The sequence below is a fragment of the Nannospalax galili genome, unplaced genomic scaffold, assembly GCF_000622305.1.
Source record: "Nannospalax galili isolate Female #2095 unplaced genomic scaffold, S.galili_v1.0 scaffold974, whole genome shotgun sequence".
Taxonomy (NCBI): domain Eukaryota; kingdom Metazoa; phylum Chordata; class Mammalia; order Rodentia; family Spalacidae; genus Nannospalax; species Nannospalax galili.
Window position 1 is genome coordinate 1,653,880 of NW_008335438.1, and position 21,466 is coordinate 1,675,345.

Genomic DNA, 21,466 nt, shown 5'->3' on the forward strand with positions numbered 1-21,466 from the left:
GGCCCTTTCTCACCCCACTTCGGATTTTCTGATGAATATTGAAGTTGGAGTTGGATCTTCACCTACCTCTCCCCGTCCTCATTTGCAGCATCTTCTGCTTTAGTGCGTTAATGTGCTTGTGAGTTTTTTTTTTCCAGTGTTGGGGAATTCGTTGGCCTTGTCAATCTCGATATCATTATTTTTAGTCTTTTCTGAGGCCTTAGCCTAGAAAACAGTTTTGTTGAAACCCCAAACTCTCTAAATATTACATAGTCAATTGGTTTTCTTTTGGAAATCTGGTTGCAGATGGGGCAGATGAGCTTTTGGCAGAGGGTGAGGGGGTGGGGGGTATGGGCTACTTTAACATGCTGTGGACCCCAAACCAACCATGGCCTAATAGACAAGTTGCTAGTTCCTACTGGTTTATTATTATCTCTTTTCTGGTTCTCCAAGCCTGTTTCATGTTGGGGTTTCTCGCTGGATTCTTGCAGGAAAAATAACTTTCTGGCTCCATCATCCCGCAACACTGTTTCTGGGAAGCCAACCTTACTCCTTTAACATAATTTTCTTACCCGTTTTGTAGTAAATCAGTTTGTTCCCCTGGCTAGTGCCTAACAATCCACAAATACCTGTGTCAAATCCCAGGCTTCCCCAGAATGTCTTCCTGGAGGTCAGAGTGATGTGCAATCCTCTAGCAGGACCATCTGTCTACATCTTGGTATTTGGTCAGTATCTGCACATTTTATTTCAAAACCCCTTGAGAAAGACTCCAGTCCCACTCATCCCCAGGGCTTGGTGAACTTTCAGTTTTCTTTTCCCTGGTGCTATTAACACCCAAACTTTTCACCTCCAAAGTCATAGGACTTTGGATCCTCAATCACTTCCTATATAAGTTAAAAAAAAAAAAAAAGAACGACAGTTTACATGAAAAAGAATCATATTTTCTCTTAGGGATATTTTTTTAGTGGTCTAGACAAACCTACAGTATTTGCATTTTGGATAACAAGTCATCTTGGCATGTTCAGCCTAGTGGGACTTTACATTTAATGACATGATTCACTGTCACTAAACAAAAAAGGGAGGGGAGACGTCGTGGGTTAATAGCCTGGTTGACTGTGGAGGCCACAGTCAAAGGAACTTCTCCCAGCCCCTCCGCTTCCCCAAGTGGAGGGGTGAGCCTTCCTTTTGACCACTTCTGTCGTATACCGCCCCAGGGCAGCCCATTTCACTGCAGGATTCACCCCTAAGCACCCTATCCCCGGGTGTCCCCCAACCTCCTCTCCTTTTCCCTTTCCCTAAGACTTATTGCTAATATTTCTAAAGTGCACTTTTTCTGGGCCTCTCCTCATCCCCGCCCCCCAAGTGGGCTTTCCTTCCGCCTTCCTAGGCTCAGATTCCGGACTCGGTCGCCACCCCTTTCCCCTCCTCTCCCGGTCCGCATTGTCTTTCGGAAACCGCCCCCTCCCGGAGCCGGGAGCCCCGCACGGGTCCCGGCTCCCGGCTGGCGCTGAGCGCACAGGCCGCTCCCGGGCGCCTCCCGCGTCCCCCGGTCCGCCCCGCCCAGCCTCCTCTTCCCGGCGCCCGAAAGGATCATTGTTGGCCGCCCCCGCCCCGCCCACCCCGGCTGTTTATTTATGCACACGTCACCGGGCCGGCCCCGCCCCCTGGCATCTCATTAAGGCGAGTGTGTTCCTCTCGCCCTGTCAATAATCTCCGCTCCCAGACTACTCCGTTCCTCCGGATTTCGATCCCCCTTTTTCTATCTGTCAATCAGCGCCGCCTTTGAACTGAAAAGCTCTCAGTCTAACTTCAACTCACTCAAATCCGAGCGGCACGAGCTCCTCCTGTATCTTCGGCTTCCCCCCCCTTCGCTCTTTATATCTGACTTCTTGTTGTTGTTGGTGTTTTTTTTTTTTTTACCCCCCTTTTTTATTATTTTTTTTTGCACATTGATCGGATCCTTGGGAACGAGAGAAAAAAGAAACCCAAACTCACGCGTGCAGAAGATCTCCCCCCTTCCCCTCCCCTCCTCCCTCTTTTCCCCTCCCCAGGAGAGAAAGACCCCAAAGCAGGAAAAAAAAAAGTTAACCTTGGACTCGTCTTTTTCTTGCAATATTTTTTTTTTTGGGGGGGTTGCAAAACTTTTTGGTTTTTTTTTTTTATTTCTTCCTCCTTCATTTTTCTTCCAAAATTGCTGCTGGTGGGTGAAAAAAAATGCCGCAGCTGAACGGCGGTGGAGGGGATGACCTAGGCGCCAACGACGAACTGATTTCCTTCAAAGACGAGGGAGAGCAGGAGGAAAAGAGCTCGGAAAACTCGTCGGCCGAGAGGGACTTAGCTGATGTCAAGTCGTCTCTGGTCAATGAATCAGAAACGAATCAAAACAGCTCCTCCGATTCCGAGGTAGGAAGAGCCCCTCGGGCTGCTGGGGTTCGTCGGTCCGCACCCGGCTTCGGCAAATGGGGCTGGAAGGCGAGAAGTCGGGGCTGGGGGCGGCGGGCGCGAACGGTGGCCGGGGCCGCAGACTGCAAAAACTTGTAACCCTGCTTTTCTGCACCCCCTTTTCCCCGCCGACTTTCCCCCCCTGCACCCCGTCGGCGTGGCGATCGCCCCTCGCCCTCCCCACCTCGCCCCTCCGGGAAGGCGGAAAGACGGCCTCCACCTCGCTCCGAAAGTTTCCGAGATAAATCCCGGGAAAGTTTGGAAGAAGGTGAGTCCGCCCCGCGCGTCCCCAAAGCCGCGCGGTTGGGTCCCGCACCCGGTGGGCCACGCATGTTCCCCTTGGGCTCAGCCCACACCCCCTCCTCCCCAGGGCTCCCGGTTCGGGTGCAGCTCCCGCGCCCGCTAGACCCCCCTTGGGGGGGGGGACACGCGCGACCCCTGGGAGGGGGACACTTTCTAAAAGTTTCTCCCGCTCTCTCCCGCTCTCTCCGCGCGGCCGCCACCGGGACTCCAACGCCCCGCCATGTTAGCGGCCAAGAGGCAAGATGGAGGGCTCTTTAAGGGGCCACCGTATCCCGGATACCCCTTCATCATGATCCCCGACCTCACCAGCCCCTACCTCCCCAACGGATCGCTGTCGCCCACCGCCAGAACCGTAAGTGGCATCGCGCGGCCCCCGCCCCTGCCCGCCCGCCCTGCATGCGGCCCTCCCCCTCCTCCCCTCCCCCTGCCCTCCCCTCCCCCGCTCGCGGCCCAAACTCTCCAAACTTTTCTCTGCCTTTTGTGGACTGGATTTGTTTGCACTTCGCCATGTTCTTGCTTTCAGTTTGCCTGGCGATCTTGGGGCGCCTCTTCCTTTCCAAGCAGGGCTTGGCTGGGGGATGTGTAGCGGGGTGGGTGGAAATCAGAACTTTTTTTTTTCCTTTTCGTTTCTTTCTTTCTTTTGGAGCTCTGATTTCCCCCTCCCCCTCGGTGGTGGTGTTTGTATCTTCACTCTGGGAAGATGACTGTGTGGCTCTTTCTTTTCTCTCTTTTGCTTTCCTTCCTCTTCGGTGGCGACTTGGGCTTCTCCCCCCCCGGTTAACCCTTTGGCTGCCGCTGCCTGGCAGGGAGGCCTGGGCGTGGGGTGCAGAACGCGTTTGGTGCATCGTTGCACTTGGAAAGTAGCGAGCGCGGAGCCCGGGGCCCTGCGCCGGCGCCTCAGCTTTCTCTTTCGGGAGGTTATTTCTGTAGCTTTCTAGTGGCGATCGCTGGCTCGTGGCCGTCCTTCCCTCGGTTCCCCTTGGAAGGTCACACTTTCCAGGCTTGGTCCCTTTGCAAACTAGGGGGCCCCGGGCATTACTTCTCTTTGGCAGCCCCGCAGGCCCGGGAGTGCCGAGGCAGGTTGCGCTGCGGCACGCCGCTGGCTGCGGGTTCTCCCGGGCCGCCGGGTTGTGCCGGGCGAGGAGGCCCTTGTGGCCCAGCTTCTCCAAGTGTGTGCAGCCAGGATGGCCTGTTACGAGCGGACTCGGATTTTAGGGATATTTGGTGCCTGGGATGGGAAGCGGGGAGGGGGGGGTTCTGAGAAGTTTCAGGCCCTCAGTGGGCCCTGGTGCGTGGTGTGTGTGTGTGTGTGTCTGTGTGTCTGTGTGTGTGTGTGTGTGTGCAGGGACCAGGATGAGCGCTTTCAAGGAGGTTTAGGAGATGTGGGAGACCTGGGGGCGCCTCTTTTCCCGGAGCCGACCTTAACCACACTACCTTGGAGGGCCCCAGAGCAGTGCGGTGTGCCAGGCTCCCGGGGCACTTCCTGCAGCGTACCTCAGGCACCCATTGCAGACATTTGTCTCTACGGCCCATCCCCTCCCACGCGGGGGGCCTCTGCCCCCTCCCCTCCCCCGGCCCCCTCCCCGTGTCCCTCGCCCTTCTGAAAAGCCTGGATTGCGAAGCTCTAGATACACAAGGCGCGTTTGTCCCGGCTTCCCCCGGGTTGTCATTCTGCACCTCTTCTGGCTTGAACCCCCACCCGGTATTTACACACACTACTTTTGTTTTTTTTTCTAATTCGCTAGCTCTAGGTGGCAATCTAAAATAATGTACTCACTGTTGAGCAGTAGTGAATTCTGTGCTCAAGACCGAGAATTTGCTGGGATTGGAGTCAATCAGATCTACAAGTGTTTTTAAGCATTAAAATATTAACTATCAGGTTTGACTTGTTTTTTGCTTCTTTTTTTTCTCCCTGGCTAGAGCATGCTAGACGAGTCATTTTTTCTTTTCTTTTTTTCTTTTCTATTAATGGTTAGGAAAGAAATAATCTCTCTCTCTCTCTCTCTCTCTCTCTCTCTCTCTCTCTTTCTCTCTCTCTCTCTCTCACACACACACACACCCCTGCCCACCTCCTGTACCTTAGGCTTCTCCCTTCTTAGGAAGTCGGGAGAGAGGTTCAGCCTGACCTCTTCGAACAGGGCCCCGGTTTTCAGGCTCCAGAGGCTGGCCTCCACCTCCCAGCTGCAGGAGAAACAGTGTCTGGTTGCTTAGTATTTTTCCTGAGAGCTGATGGGCATCTTAAACACGACTAATGTGGTGCAGAATCACAGTGTTGAGTGTGCTAACAAACTGGACCCTGCAATATTCTAAAGTAATCCTGGCAATTTCTTTCTCTCCTCCCCGTCTCCTTAGGATAGAGACCTCCTTGGTATTATTTAAAAGTCCACTTAGCCACCCGAAAGCCCATCTGAATATTGAGCTTTGAAGGCAGGCTTGTTGGCTTTCTTGACCCTTTTCAAACTGCAGGACCATGACCGCTGGCGATGTCGCCATACCATCAAACTTGAACAGTTGTGCTGTAATTAGGAAAGAGGGAAATTGTTCAAGGCAAATAAATGAATTCCTGGTGAGTAAAGGAAGGCTCCCAGCCCTCAGTCCTCTTTGTGGGTATTGTAGGAATAGACAGCGTCTAGTTATTTTAATTGTGGACATAGCGGGTGGCCCTGTGCTGTGACATCAGATGGGGTCTGAGAAAGCATTTCTGAACCCAGTAGGCTGTTATAGTATTTGCATGTCGAACACCAGTGGACATCTTTGTGTACAGTGCCTCTTCCTCTTTTCTTTCCCTTACCTGGGTAAGGTTATGAGCTCCCAAACTGAAGTTATTTATTTAGGCTGGTGAGCTGTGGCAAGGAACTGGGAGGCTGTTGTGTGTCACTCTTGACGCCTTCCATCCGAGGGCCGGCTTCCAGATTTGATACAGCTGTGGGTAGAACCCACAGGCGAAGTAGCAGTCCTTCCCTAGTCTGCAAAGCTCAGTGCTTTATAGGGGCTGTTTTTGAGGGCAAGTTGTAAAGACAAATTAGCAGTTGGCTTCATGCTCTTCTCTTCCTCTGGGCTGAGGGTGCTTTTCGCTCCGTTTTCTGTTAACTCATGAACAGTACCTGAACAGCTGCATCCTTTAAAAAGCAAACTCTCCGGAACCCTGATTTCTGTTTTTCGACTTAAGAATGTGAAGGATTAAGGAGTATCATTAAATTGACTTACGATGAATAATACAACTTCTCAGGAATAATACTTTAATTACTGAAGATGCCATAAAGCTTCATAGTAATAATTTTATTTTAAAAATGACAAAGATTTCTGCAGAGCATTATTTTAGTCTTTGATACAATCATAGGAGTAGCTTTTAAAAGGACACATTCAGATAGAAAAATACATTAAGGAGAGGTCTAGTTAAGTAGATGGGAAAGGTTAGAACGGCAAATATTCCCATTGTGGTTATACTTGTATACTAAAGATAAGAATACTGTTACTGTATTAAAGATGATAGGAAAGAGTAGTTTTACATTTCTTTTTTTTTCTCCCCCGGCAAACAAGAAGTAGGGATACTGTGGTGGAAATTCCAGTTAGGTTTGACATTTCATTTTTAAGAGGACTTGATTATTCAAACCCTTGAATTTTCTTTCATCCAAAGTTATTTGCTTTTCAGCTGAGCTGTTTGCTACTAGGTTGAGCAGATAAATAAGCTACATCTTGAATTCATTTTTGAACTTGGAATCTAGCATTTAAAAGAAACCCAGAGGGGGCCTATTCATTGAGGTTTTTATTTAGCCTGGCAACTTCTTCTTTTTTTTTTTTTTTCCTGGAAAAATGGATGTTTTCGCCTCACTCAAACAACATAATCCTTCCTGATACAAAGGATGGCGACTGGAGTGCGAAGGGTTAACAGTGGACCTTCCCTGTTGTCTTCCCACCCCCCCTTCACCCCTGATTGTTTTGACAACACTTTTCAAAGTGTGACATTCCAAGCCCCTCCATAACAATGTAATATTACTGTAATTACACAGGTCATTACATTTTAAATAGAGAACAATAAAATGCTTATCACCCTGAAAGGGAACAGGTGTTCTTGCCCTTCTTTGGTATTTATGCTAATTGTTTTTCATCTCCTTCAGAAATATTTATGGTAGATGTCTAGATTTTAAATTCAATGCAACAGTCTTCTGTTGCTAATCTTTGTAAATTGGGATTTAATGTCTAAGCTCAGCATTCACTCAGTAAGTCACATTTTAATGATTATAAATTTAATATGCCAGTGCTTTGCAGTTTGTGGATATCGAGGCTTTCTGAAACAAACTTTGTGTTTGAGTGTCTTAAAAGGCTTTATCTGGAAGAAGTGTTTTGGGGGATCTTTGCTGCTGCTTATAGGGAGGGAGCTTTGACTCATGTCCCCTATCTTTGATGGTAAAAAGATTTTGAGGAAAACAATTCCTGTTCTTGCTTGGAGTTTTCTTCCCTGATTTTAATTTTCCTGAGAGGGATTTCCTTCAGAGTGCCTGCTGGAAACTGGCTAGCTTTCTGTTTCTTAGCAAGCTGTGAAAAAGTTACAGGAAGGTTTCCCGGAGCTGACAGATTAAGAAAGATATTCTGCTAGTAGCCCAGAACGGCTACAATTCCAAATGCCATTAAAGAAGTTGCTTTAGAGAAAATGCTAGAAAACTAGCATTTTAATTGTAACAGAGGCTGCGCTTTTCAAGATTACCGTACAAGTCTTTCTGCTATTGAAGTGTCTTCTTACATCCCACAAGGTGCCCAGGTGTGTGGAAAAAGTGGCTAGGTTGGGAAAGGCTGGTGTGAATTCTCTTACTGCAGTGGGTGAAGGAGAAGGTATGTAAGAGACTCTTGCATTTTGTCAGATGTTTCACAACAGGAGCCCCTGAATCACATTAAAAATGCACTGTAGAGATGGGACAGCTGCAAATTTTTGTGTGGACGCGTGTTTCTGGACCGTGACTAAAAACTCCCGAGGACCTTTCCCCCAGCTGTCTGGAAGTTATGTGGAAGTTGGTTTATTGGCAGTTAAGTCTGAGACAACCTGGATTTAGCAAATGCTTTCTCCTCCACAGGAAGTAGATGACATTATGTTGGGGGCAGGGACCAAGTCACTCCCTTAAAAAAATAATCATGGAGTTGCCAAGTAAATAAGCACTTTCCAAGGAAGTAGGTGTGAGCTTTTTAGTCTTGGTGTAAGTGGAATTAGATGATATCTTTGACCGCATTTATAACTCTTTGCTGACATATTTCAGGGTTTTGAAAAGGAGGGCTGACCCAAATTCTCCTGAGTTTTGTTTTTGAAGGGTGTGTGTGTGTGTGTGTGTGTGATGTGGGTGACTGAGTTTCTTTAGGGAGTGGATATTGGCAACTGTGTAAGTAAATCTTCAACTCGGACTTATAATTGAGCACATTTGTGAAGGAAATGGTTAATTTTACAACCAAAGGCCAACTTGCAGCGCGACAGGTCTGCTGAAAGAAATGTACCCCAGTCCTTTGCTGGCAAGCACTCTGGGTCATAAATCCACAGGCTTTATTTACAGCCCGTAACACTTATGAATGTTAAGATATTTGACGCCACGTTGGCCTTATAATATTCAAGGTCCGCAGACATTGGCAGTAGCTCAAATTTCTCTCACTAATTATAAGCAATGAGATGGGGGTGGGGGGTTGTGCATCGAAAAGCCTGCCTTCCCCACCCTATACCTCTGCAGTCTGAGTTTACTGAGACAGACATCCCCCTCTTTTGGCAGCTGACCTGTACTTTTCCTCTGAGCTATTGTTACACGGTTATAAAGAGCACTTTCAGGATGGAAATTCAGGGGGCTCCACACTAATAATGCCTTTTTAAAAAAGCAGAGTTGCTGGGGGATGTTTGCATCTTTCTGCCTTTCTTCTGGCTCCCCCCTTTTCCTTTCTTAATCCCCGTCCCTGTTTTTCTTCTTGAGACTACTTTGCCTAATATTGTGCATATTTCCCAGAATACTTAAAGGAATCTGATCTGGGAGACCATGCTTTAATTTATAAGATGTTCCACTGAGCTAGAAGGGAAAATATATAGATTGTATAGTGTTCTAGTTAATGAAGGTTTAAAAACTGAGGAAGAGAGAGGAGGGGCTGATGAGAAGGATTTAATAGACAATAAATAAAAAATAAAATAAAATAAAATCCAGGTTTGTGTTGGGGATGGGAGGAGGCACATTTGAGGAAATTGCTGTTATCTGGGGAAGGAGAAAGGAAAGTAGTCAGAGGTGGCAGAATACATGCTTGACTGAGCAGGATTGGAAAAGGAGGTGGACAATTTGGGCCTCCAGAAATGGCTTGTTGAAATTGGGTGCTGGACAATTCTAACCTCAGGAGAGGGAGGCAGATGGTTAAATACTACGTTCAGGGAGACTGACTGCAACCCAAAGTGCTCTATTTGGCAACAAATATGTTTCCTATCAGTTATCCTGTAAGCATCTGGAGTTCAGGAGTCTGGCTCAGGCATTATCTGTGGTCCAGACCAGGCTGCGAGAGAGGTTTTGACTTAGGTTTAAAGAGTGGATTGTTTTGGTGAACATGCCGCTAAAGGGACCACATAGTGCTGGGGGCGGCATGCAGAAGCGAGCGTGGGGGGACTGTTGAGTCATTTCTGGCCAGATCCTTCCTCCAATCTGACCCAAACTTAAAGACCCAGGCTGAAAGGTTTTATTTTCTAATCAATGGAATGCAGAAACTTACTAGCCCTTAGGGATATGTGAATCCCTTAACAGCTCATTACAAAGACCAGGCTGTGGGATCTTTGAACGGGTTATCAGCCACCGTGTTCCCTTTTTCCCAGGATAGGTTTTTCTTCCTTAGGCACATCTGATTTCCTGTGGGTAATTCAGCCTGTTATATTTTATCTTTTTTTTTCCTCTCTCTCTTTTTATGAAATGGCTCCAGACAGTTTGGGCTGCAGTGGGGGAAAGATATGGCCATTAGTAATATCAGCTCCGAAGGAGTTAACATGGCTTGCCAAAGTTTGGCATCATGAAAATAAATTTGAGGCCTGGTAGGCATTAGCAGGGCCCGGCACATTTACAGAGCTTAATTAGTACGAACTGTAATTGTTCATGGTCTGCCAGAAGAACTAATGCTCAGGTGAAGCAGTCTCCAGTTTGAAAACGATAAATCACTTGCATATTTGTGTAGTGATTCAAATGGAGCTAAGACCTCTCCCATCCCAACATGTGGTAAATTGTAAACTCAATGAATTGCAGATGTAGGCTACAGCAAGATCATCTAAGAAAATGCAGAATGAGTGGGAAAGAGTGATGCTATAAATATTTACTGAGAAGATAACTAGATTCCTGCGTGCTGGGCCAATTATGATGTACTAAATACATTAGCAAAAATGCTTAAAAAATTGAGAGGACTCATGTGGGTCTTTGGGGTGGGTTGGTTTGTTTTGGAAAGTGAAGTAAAAGGCACTGTGTTATTGTCATGTCAGTTTTATGAGACTGAATCACAATGGCATACCCAGGGAAGGACACATGAAACCCACATTAATGCAAATTAATTCGTTATGAGTTGCAGCTTTGCAACTGCTAAGTGGGATAATGATGGCGCATCATTTTGAGAGTGTTAGTGTAGCAACTTTTAATGAAAAATGCTGTGTTAAGGACATGCCTCAGCACTTCGGCCCACGTGTTCTTATGTGCTAGAAATGCTGGAAACTTGATTCACTTTGGTTTTTTTTTCCACCAGTTGAAGTACTTTAATTATGTTTTGATGTTTTAAGAAAACCAACTAGTTTTTTCCTCAAAAGCCAGCCCAGAAAAGCCTATGGCCATCATCACCCAGTTCAACCTCACCCCCCCCCCCCCCCACCGATTGCCGCACAAAGTAGAAAAACTATGAGCATAATGCCCACTTGTTCCCCCCTGCCCCTGGATCTGTAGATAATATTTTCTTGAAGCCATGTCCCACCCTACCCCTCCACTTTTCCCCCCTTTTCTTTCCTTTTTAGAGGATTTTGGTTTCAGGCAATGTTGCAAGTCAATGCTTCTTTCCTCAAATAGAGTAGGTCGATGTGTATAGAAGCTGTAAAAGTTAATGATCGCTCTCTGACTCATACCTCATGGTTTCAGGTTGAGGAGAAGTTAAAAAAAAAAAAAGAAATTAATGAGGGTAAACAGACATTTGATGGAACAGTGAGACAGTGGGAGAGATTGTTCTTAGAGGGCTTGCATTTTGTGGCATGCATTTTCCTTCCGCTGGATACCAGGAAGTGAAGAGACGATGCCCTTGTTAGGTGGTAGTTTTAAGATGCTGTGAAGATTCCATGTCTCGATCTTTGCAGGGATGTGTAAACCTAAGACCTCACTGGGCATCCTGATTTGGCCCTACCTCTGAAGTTAGAGGTTTCTCTGGCACTTTTAAGGGGGACAGTGTAAGGATGGGCATTGGTAATGAAAAGTGCTGGGCAAGAGCCTAATTCCTATTGAATAAAAAAGGCTGTTGACATGGGACTGGGGGCGTGGTGTGGAGGGATGAGTATGTGCACATAAATGATCTGTGGTTTTGCTGCCTCAGCCCCTCCAGATGGCTGATTACTTAAGAAAAAGTTTTAAAGATACGACTGGGAAGTATCTTGTCTTTAAACCTAGAGACATAGTAATCAGATTTTAAGTCACACATAAGAGAACAAAAGGAAAGCAGTCCAAACCCCCCTAAGAAAGCCAATATCTCTTAAGAAATGGATTTGTCATATATCATATATATATGAGAGAGCCAGATGATTCATAAAACTGAAAAATAAAGTAAGCTCCCTACTTCACACCAAGTTAGTGGAGCAAATTGGCACAACAGTTAATCTTCATCCCACTGGAAGTTAACCTAGTGCTGGGAAAACCAACTTAGTTTTTTGTTGTTATTGTTTTGGTTTGGTTTGGGGTTTTCTGGTGCCTTGGAGCGTGAGATTTCTGTGGTTATCTCTGGATATCTTCAATCATCAGTATCTGCAGCATCAAATTTAGAGCCAGTGGTGATGATTAGAAATAAAACCAGAGGAATCAAGATAGGGTAATAAGGGAAGTGGTTTCATGGAGAATGTTGCAAGCCTGTGCTCAGAACCGCTAAGCTTACCTGATTCTTCTGGATGAGTCGGGACCACTGCTTGCATGGTAGAATGGATGGGTGGAGAGTTGTTTGACTGCTGTGACCTAAAACCCGGAAAAGGAATGTGCCATTTTTTAAAAGTTTCCTGGAAGGGAAGAAATGAAATAAAAAGAACCTTGGAGTCTTTAGGCTTCCTGGGCCCTCCAGGGAGGGAAGCTACTTGTCCGGGCATAAGGAACACTCAGGGAAGCCATAGTTACTGGACAAGGAAGTGACCTGGAGCCTTCCAGGTGACCTGAGTAGTGCAATCCTAGGAGGTCAAGCATGTGACACCTGCTTTTTAACCTCAGATAAAGCCTAAGCCATCTTGTCCTGGACCTCTGTTCCCTCCCCTCCCAGCACCCCTTCCAAAACACACAGAGCTAAGCAGTTTTGCTCCTCACCTCCTTGTAGCTGGTGGGGGGGGAGAGAGAGAGAGAGAGAGAGAGAGAGAGAGAAAGAGAAAGAGAATCAGTACAGCTTAGAGTGCCAAGTTCTTATTGAGCATCTGTTTTATCTTTAAGAAGCCGGACTGTAAACAAACAAGGCAGTTTCGTGTTTTATAGGGAAGGCAAAAAGCAGTTAAAGTGCGTGTTTCAGAAAACTGTCTGGAAAAGAGATGGGGTGGAAACCCCAAGGAGAAACAAGAAAATGTGTTCTTCGATGTAGCTAGAGGTAGCGTGGGCTCAGAAATCTCTGCAACACAATGTTTACTGACTGGGAGAGAGGATCTGACTTAGACTCAGAGGGAGCTTTTTGTGCTGGCTGGGTCTGTGAGCTGGTGGAGGGTTTTCTGTGTTGCTGGACACCCTAGGGAAGTTACTTGTTTGGAGGATGTTAAAATGATGAGTGTGTGTATGTGTTTCTGTGTCTGTGCTGGCATATGCCTGTGTGTGTGCATGTGTATGTGTAACTGGAAGTAAATTAACTTGGTCGTATATGCACATATTTCTGCTAGAGTCTTCAGAAACTTCACACACACACACACACATGTACAAATTAATTGAAGCATTCACTCCATGGTTGTTGGCACTATTTGGGGAGGCGATGAATGCAAGGATTAAGAGTGGAACTGGACAAGTGAAAATTGAATTTGGCTTAGCCACAGTTTCATTAATTTATTCATAAGATGATGACTACATGAAATTATTTTCCACGGCATATCCGTAGTTATCAGGTGTCCATTCAATTTTAATTGACAACATAAGATTCCTGTGGTTACCCGGAGTACAGATTGCCTAGGGCTCTGCAGGGTTTGTGGGAAGAAAAGCTTGGACAAGTTTCCATTAAGCTCTGAATTGGGCAATTGGAAAAGAGGAGAATAAAACCGATTGAAAAGAAGGTCCAAGTTGTTAGTGTTGCCTGCCCTGCTTAGAAGAACCTCTTCTCAGACAAGAGCTGCTCTCTTGCCAAGAATTCCAAACTCGAAGAGAGACCTGTCCTACACACAAAAGTTGTTTTAACAGGATGGGGAATTGTCACAGTAATTAGTGCAATCCCGCTTACTCACTGGCAGTTTTTACCCAAAGGGCAGGGAGACAAAGGGTGCAGACTCATCTTTCTTTTTCAGCCAATCACTTTGGAACTGCTTCTTGAGTGTGTGGGGGCTGAGTGCATGGGGGGGCACTTATTGCTACTTATTCATTGTCCATCCTGTTTCGCGGGGAAGTAGTTTATTGTTGTGCCTTGACAAGGATAGAGAATTTTTCTGCTCCCCTTTATTTTATCTTCTGTTAATTCTGACTATTGTGTTTTGATACACATAACATACATATGTAGCATTTTGTTTATTTGAAGCAGATGCAGTTCTCTGTATCCTAAAATGGATACTTACTGTCTTTTACTATGAGCAGTATGGGTTTAGACTTAAAAAGTATTCAATTACCACTGTGTTGTATTTTAATTCAGAATTTATGTGACTCTTTTAAAAAAGCCAACAAACTGAAGGACTGAATGGCTTTCCTGGGAGTGCAATGTAAGTGAATTGGGTCTGAAATTCACTTGCAGCTCAAAGGATGCTTTTGTTTTAGTAATACAGAAGTGTTCTGGTAAGAGTGATACTGCCGCAGTCATTGTTGTAGTTTGTGGTGATAACACAGGTCAGAGTGTGGAGGTGCAGCCGACTTGCCTACTGCAGTGAGGGGCGTGGGCAGGCATTTCACATGATCATCTGGTGCCTCCTTGTTTGTATGTGTTTGGGAATTGGAAATGCATTTTCAGATAACTGCTGAGGTCTTTCAGTGATTATTGGGCAATTTCAAAAGTAACTCAGCGGCTGGTGCTTATTTTCCCAGTTGGTAACAGCCTAAGATGCACATGCATCGTTTGCGGGAATGGGGATTTAGTGAAGAATCTTGGCACTCCTTTTCTTTTGGGTCACCCACTTCTGTAATGGGTGGTGTATAGGCTGTGGTGGGAAAGGCCAGGGTGAGACTTAGCCTTGGGTGTTTTGAATAAGCCAGAGACTTATTGAGAGGTGGTCCTTTACCCACATGGGGCTCTTGGGCAGCTCTTGGCTCTGTTTGTTGGGAAGTGTGGATTACTAGAGTGCGAGCTGGGGAGATGTCCTAGGACTTGACAGTTTAGTCATGGTGAAAGAATGTATAAGGCATTGGGTGGCCCCTGAATTCTGTGGACACATTTGTTTTCCCAGAAATAGAATTGTGTTGGAGAGCCAGGGCTCCGTTATTAGAAATAGGGGTGGGGCTTATACTTGTGTTCTGGTGTCTTCTCAGCCCTTTCTCTCAGTCTTTACTCTCGCCTACGTGTTGCACGCAACGCTGGTGACTTTTACAGCACCCGTTAATTTTTCTTAAGCCTCCTGCTCAGCACATACTAGCTTCCCTTATGTCTTTGTGGGCATCCGTCTTTCCTTTCCATGTCATTGATTCTCATTCCTGCCCCTCCTCCCCTTTTTGCTTATTGAATTGGTGCTTTAAACAACAACAACAAACCTCAGATCTGTATGATCATCTTATCCATAGCAACAAATAAAAGCACACAGGTCTTGATTGAATGCCAAGGCTGCAGTTCAATCTAGGGTTTGTCTGCTATTCATGAACTGCTTAAGATGTTTTCTTGTAGTTTGTGACATAAGCAGAACGCTTTGATTTGGTTTCTTCCTACAGCTCCATTTTCAGTCCGGCAGCACTCATTACCCTGCGTACAAAACGATTGAACACCAGATTGCAATTCAGGTAGGAGATGCAAGAGACTCTGAAGCTTGAATGATCAATGTGTAGGTCTCTTGTATCTTTTTATTCTCTGCCTCTCCCACCTAGATGATGATGATGGTGATGATGATGATGATGTCATATGGTGGTGATGACGATGGTGGGAATGATGATGGTGGTGATGATGATGGCTGTGGTGATGATGATGGCCGTGGTGGTGGTGGTGGTGGTTGAATCACTGGGGGGAGGTGGGAAACAAAGAAGAGCAGAAGAAATGCTGTTAAAATGATTCAAAGATATGAAAAGATGAGCCAGCACGAGGTACTGTTGGGTGCCCCGACCTCAGCTTGGCTACTGCTTTTTGCTGAAGGAGGGATCTTGAGTTGGGAGTAAAACAAGATACAAAATGTGAACAGGAAGAATTAAGAGAGGGAGATGGGTGAGGAGACTACATGACAGCCAGGGAGAGTTGTTTCCGGTGGATCAAAATCATGCTAAGTGGTGCTAAGAATACCACTTTTGACCTGGTCGTCCTGAAATGTTGATTTCTCTTGGGCCTCTTGATATATGACACTAGAAGAGTTGGAAGGGAAAGGTGACAGATCCCAGCTTCTGATGAGTGTCCTGTTTCCTGCTTACGTAGTACTTCCATTCTCTTAAATCCAAAGGCTAAACAAATCACAGACTCATATAGATGTGGGGCTGAACTGAAGCCAACAGAAAGCAGTAGAGGAGTCAGGCAGATTGAGACGCTTTTGTTTGTCTGCCTGGCCTTGCTATGAGGGATGTTCTTGTGGTATCCCTCCATGTACTCAAACTTCTGGAGTGTTCTGCATTAACTCTTGGCATGGGGGGTGCTCTTAAGAACGTTTATGGTGGTGTAGAAGTCTGGCTTAGGCTCCTTCCTGTAAGTTGATGTTGGCTTGGAGGACAACTTCCATTATCTCACTCCCCTCCCCTTGGTAGAAAGCCTTTGCAGATCACTTGTGTGTGTGTGTGTGTGTGTGTGTGCGCGCATGTGTGCATGTGCACATGTGTACATGTTCTTGTGTATTATGTGAATGTACATGCATGTATGTATACATGTATATACATATGTGCATACCTGAGTGCTCTGTGCATGTGTACAAATATATATAAATACATGTGCATATGTATGCATAAGTATGTACATGTATACGCTGTACGTGTGTATATACATGAATGCATGTCTACAGATGTACCTTTGCATGCATGGGGTCTCATGGAGCCATAGTGCATCTTTTTAGCTTTTCCCTTTTCAAATCCATATCTTCTTCCATAAGACTTTGAAGTAGCCATTTGCTCCATGTGAATGGCATTATTCTACCACTGAAAAGCGTGAGTCAGCAGGTCTTTTAAAAGTTTGGTTGATTCTTAGTCTTTCTGTCTTTATCTCAATAACTGAGCGTAATAATATTTTGGCTACTTTTGTGGTTGGGGTGTTGCTTTTCCATGTGTACTTTAGGTGAAAGCATGGCTTTCAATTTTTTTACCCCTCCACACCCAGCTATTTTCTAAACCTATGCCTGAAGCTCCAGTTCTTACTGGCACACTTCTTGTTGTACCCTGCTTCCTTTTAAGGCCTAGTAAGTCTTGCTTTTAGAAAACAGTTTAGACCCAGAGCTTGGTTGGAGAACAAGTCCAAACCCCAACTCTGGAAGAATGGGTGGATGAACATTGTGTCCTCAGGCCTGTGGAGGCCTCCTGTATCTAGGGAGGGCTGGAAAACTCTGTTGCCCAGGGTGTGGGAATTGTTGAGGCTGAATAGGACAGTGATTCTTATCTTGGTGTGGAAAGGCTGGCTGGGGCCATGTCACTGGGAGACCAGCCGAGACCAGACCAGCTGTTGAATCTTTACACCCGGCGCTGAAGTGTCCCTTGTTTGGAGGAGCAGTTCGTCTTTCTCCAAACCACCTGGCACGGTACGGGCCATGTGAAGCCCTTTCTCAGGAGGAGGATAGAGTAAATTACAGAGCTCATTGTTTGGAGGACTGAAACCATTACTATCCCTCCATGAACAGGTAGTATTGTTCTCTCCTGCTTCTATTTGCTGAGGCCTGATGCCCATGTGGACAAACAGAGGAACATTTTATTAGAGTCCCGGCAGCATGCTTTCAAAAGTGTTCATTCTCCCTCAGTGTCTGCTAGACCAGCACAAGGCCAAGCCAAATGGCAGCTAGCTGTAATTTTAGTGTGATCATCAAAGGATAAATGGCCCAAAACAAAACAAAAGAAGCAAAGGGAAAAAAGGGGAAACCTCAGAAAGAATAAGATTGTTCTTAGAATTCTCTGGATGGCTCAGCAGCAGCATGGGAGGGGGTGAGAGGAGAGGGTGGTTCCTCCTCGGTGTGTGGAAGACAGACCTTGCCCTCTCTCCCTTCTCTGATCCCAAGGCTTAAATGCAACGTGATGTCAGGGCAGGAGTTTCTTCTCTGGAAACTTAAAACTGGTTGAACCTTAATAAATACTGTATTTCAATAGGACCTGGGCTTCTTACTCTCCTAAGCACCATCCTAAAATAACCTGGTAGTATGACACCAGGCATCACGTGAGGTTCATCTCCTTGCCCTTCCCATCCCTCCTGTCATCTTAGCAGTTAGCCAAGTTCACTGTGGATGTGAATGGCCTCTGGATGATTCTCTGGGTGATCTCTTCCTAAAGGTTTGGGCTGAGTATCAGTTGCTGTGTTGTGAGCCCCAGTCTCCTGGCTCTCCTTGATTCTGAAGAGACAAGGGCAGTGAGAATGACTGAGAACAAAGTAGAGCTACAATGAACATAAAAGAACATTAAACCAGTTGTTGAATTCTGTTGACTTTTTCTCTTTTCTTGAGGTCGGTGATTGACCGCAGGACCTCATGTATGCTAAGTATGAGCTTGACTCCTGAGTGACCTCCCAGCCCCTGACTTTTTAGAAGTGTCATTGAAGAACAGCGCAGCACAGTACACAGGTGTTTAGTAAAGAGGATGATGGACTTTGGCATGTCCTCACTGGCATTGATGGCTAGATCAGGACTGGAATACCTTCTCTATAAAGGACCAGCTCATATATATTTTAAGCTTTTCAGAATAAACAGTTTCTTTGGTAACTTTGCTATTTTAGTTTGAAAATATCTTAAGAAACATATCAAGAAAGAGTACAGCTGTGTCTCAATAAAATTTTATTTAAAATACGGCCATTAGCTGGATTTGGCCCCCTGGACTGCAGTTTGCTAAATTTGATGAAAACCCCGAGTCTCCCTTGTCCCTCCCATCCCACTTCCCAGGATTGTGCCTTCTTTCCCTTCTTCCTCTGCTGGAGATCCTTACAGTGGATTTGTTTAGCTTTTTTTTTTTTTTCTTTTGTTTTTTTTTTTTCAGCTACATATAAGTAGAATCATACAGAATTCTATGTTTCTATGTTGTTTGATATTTGGTTGCTTCCAGTTTTTTGCTGTCATTAATAAAGCTCTGATATGGCTACTACAATTTTTGAGGGAACACTGGTGTGTTTATGTCATTCCTGCACTAACAAATGCACTTGGGAAAGTAATGGGATGTGTACATAGCTTTGCATTGACCATTGGAGGTCGTCATTGAAATGTATGGCACATAGCTGTTGTTAGGTGATTGAGTGGCACACAGAAGCTATTTGTAAGTCATGATTCTGTGTTGGACCCTCATGCAAGAGTATGGCCTCTGATCCCAGCTCTTAGAAAGCTCTCCTATCACCTCCATTAACTATCAAAGAGGACTCAGGCTAAATTCAGGAAGATGAACCCTAAATGCAGATGTATAAAACCAGAGCTGCCTCTCAGAGATGTCCTGCAGGTAGTTGTGAACACACGGGCAGGATCTCTGCTGCCTCTGTGGAGGGAGCTCTTCCAACATTTCTACTGGGGTCATTATTACGGCCCCTAAGAGCATCGCAGTAATCAAGGTCGAGACCCGCAGATGTTTCCCTTGGTTCTCTGGAGGGCTACTTAAGAACCAATTAAGCTTTGTTTTAAGAGTATTTTGGCCAGAGGTTGATGTTTTAACACTAAGTCAGATGGGTTTTAGGAAAAAAGCTCCACATACAACAAAAACAAACTGTGTAGACCTTTTGTGGTTGTTTTCTTTTGAGATGTGAAGCCGTTTGTGCATGTGTGCGTGCATGCATGCATGTGCATGCTTGTGTGTGTGCAAAGACAACTAGGAGAGGATCCAGGAGAAACGGACCATTTTATTTGTTTGCACAGCTGAACAGCGAAGACTTTGCAGTGGGTGTTGCTTTCTGTCTTGTTGTAGAGCTTACAAGATCCCATGTGAGTTTTCCAAAGCCTACCTAGTTTTTCCACTTGATCTTGTAACTCCTCTACTGTGGATCACCAGGACCCCCAGGACCCTCTTCCAGGGCTTTCATGGTTGCTTTCTAGAGTCAAGCAAGAATGATGGCAACAGGCATATCCTGCGCCACCCTGGCTTCCTATTCTGCATGTGAATAGAGTCCTATTCTGCATGTGAATAGAGTATCTTCCCAGTGGCTGGAGTCCCTTGTGTGACGAAGGTGGCTAGTGTTAGAAGATTTGGTCAGAATTAAAGAATGAGGTGGCTGTGTTTGTGAGGGTTCCTGGCTTTCTCCTAATTCAGGGTTCTGGTGGTAATCTGCTCTGTGTTCTCAACCTGTCTTCTCACTCACCCTACTTTTTCCCATGACACTTTCATGTAGACAGGCAGAGCTGGCCTAAGTAGAAAATGCCCAGAAATTAGCTCCATTTGAGCTAGGGTCTTATGTAGCTCAGGCTAGTCTTAAACTCACTATGTAGCTGAGGATGACTTTGAACTTCTGGTTCTCTTTTCTCTATCTCATGAGTGCTAGGATCATAGGCATGTGCCAGCACCTAGGGCCTCTGGCATACTAGTCAAATACTCTACTAACTGAGCTGTTTTAGCCCCAGGTTGGTCTAGAGTTAACTATGAAGCAAAGATGTCCTTCAACTCCTGACTTTCCTGTTTCTGCCTCCCATGGACATTCGCCACCATTCCTGGCATGGTGTAATCACCTCTGTACTTTTCTTTTTGTCCTTTGGCAGTTCTGGTTGTGAGACTGAGAAGAAATGAAAGGGGTGTGGGTGTGCCTGTGTGTATGTGTGTACTCATATGTGAGTGCACAGGAGCCTGAGGTGCTGGACGCTCAAGAAGTTTTAGGATGTGAGTTTAGCCCATAGATGTGAGGTAACTCATTCAAGAGCTTTCATGTGGGAATTTGTCTATGAATGAAACAGATAAAAATTCTGTTTTACTCTCTAGTGTGATTTCAGATATTGAGTAAATTTTTTTTTTTTTACATTTATTTATTTTGTGGAGGGGGGGGGAGAGAGAGAGAGAGAGAGAGAGAGAGAGAGAGAGAGACCGCAACTTATGGGAGTCAGTTCTCCCCTTCCACTATTTGGGTCCACGAATGGTACTCAGGCTGTCAGGCTGGTGACAAACCCAACTTTTTAAATTTTATGTGTATGAGTGTATTGCCTGCATGTATGTAAGTTCACCTGTGTTGTGCAATGCACTCAGAGGCCAGAAGAAGGTATTGGATCTCTTGGAACTGGAGATACTGTATGGTTGTTAGCTGCCTTGTGCTTGCTGGGAACTAAACATGGGTCCTCTGCAAGAGCGGCCAGAATAGCTGAGCTCTCTTGCCAGCCCCCAGAGACTGCTTTTAGACATCCATTACCTTGGTTTAATTGATGGACTTCCTGTTTAGTTCAGGAATAGTAGTAATAGTAGTAGTAGTAGTATTAGTAGTTGTTATTGTTATTATTATTATTATTATTATTATTATTACTATTTGTGTTTCTGGAGATTAAACCTAGGACCCTGACCATGCCATGAGTTCCATTTTCAACAGGGCCGTGATTTTTTTTTTTTCCAGCCTATTAAAGGTTGAGAATGTCTACCTTAGAGTGTTCAGCAATCTGTCCATTGATTGTTTACTGGATGCTCAGTCATTTTCAGGTGTCCAGTTGAAACAGAGGGCTATAAGTGCTCCCCTGGGATAATGCTTTCTCATTACAAGTAGAGCAGACTACCCTTCTGCTCCAAGGAGCTTCTGCCAAGGCCTTTGGTACCCATGCTTCTGTGAAGACACATGCGTCTGTGCAAAGCTTCTGAAGAGACATTTGCTTGTGAAAGTGTCTTGGGCAATGAGATGATTGGTGTGGGGGTCAGAAGCAATAATAATAGTTAACAATAACAGAACTTATGCTTATTGAATTCTCTGGGTGCATCGAGTCCAGTGGTAAATGCTTTCTGTGAATTATTTATTGATTTCTCATAATAGCACAGAGGGGAACCTGAATGGTAGACATTCTGTTATCCCCATTTTGTAAATGAGGAAGTTTTTTTTTTTTTTTTTTTTTGCCCAAGGTCAGTTAGGATTCAAACCCAGGCCATTGGAGTGAGACAGCTGGTGTAGC

The 21,466-nt window shown here is 45.4% G+C and overlaps 1 protein-coding gene across 50 annotated transcripts in view; it reads left to right on the plus strand.

The window, feature by feature from the left end:
• Positions 1-1,648: 1,648 nt before the first annotated feature.
• Tcf7l2 (transcription factor 7 like 2) overlaps positions 1,649-21,466 on the plus strand; it is a 204,595-nt gene continuing 184,777 nt past the window's right edge. For 8 of the 50 annotated variants that reach the window (XM_008830182.3, XM_017797406.2, XM_029562121.1 and 5 more), the window contains exons 1-3: positions 1,655-2,382; positions 2,623-2,689; positions 2,952-3,076. In XM_008830182.3, coding sequence (XP_008828404.1) covers positions 2,194-2,382; positions 2,623-2,689; positions 2,952-3,076 — 381 coding nt within the window. In that variant the 5' untranslated portion in view covers positions 1,655-2,193. Of the gene's footprint in view, positions 2,383-2,622; positions 2,690-2,951; positions 3,077-14,969; positions 15,039-21,466 lie in introns of all 50 variants that reach the window. The other 42 variants (XM_008830179.3, XM_017797403.2, XM_017797410.2 and 39 more) reach the window with 12 other exon arrangements.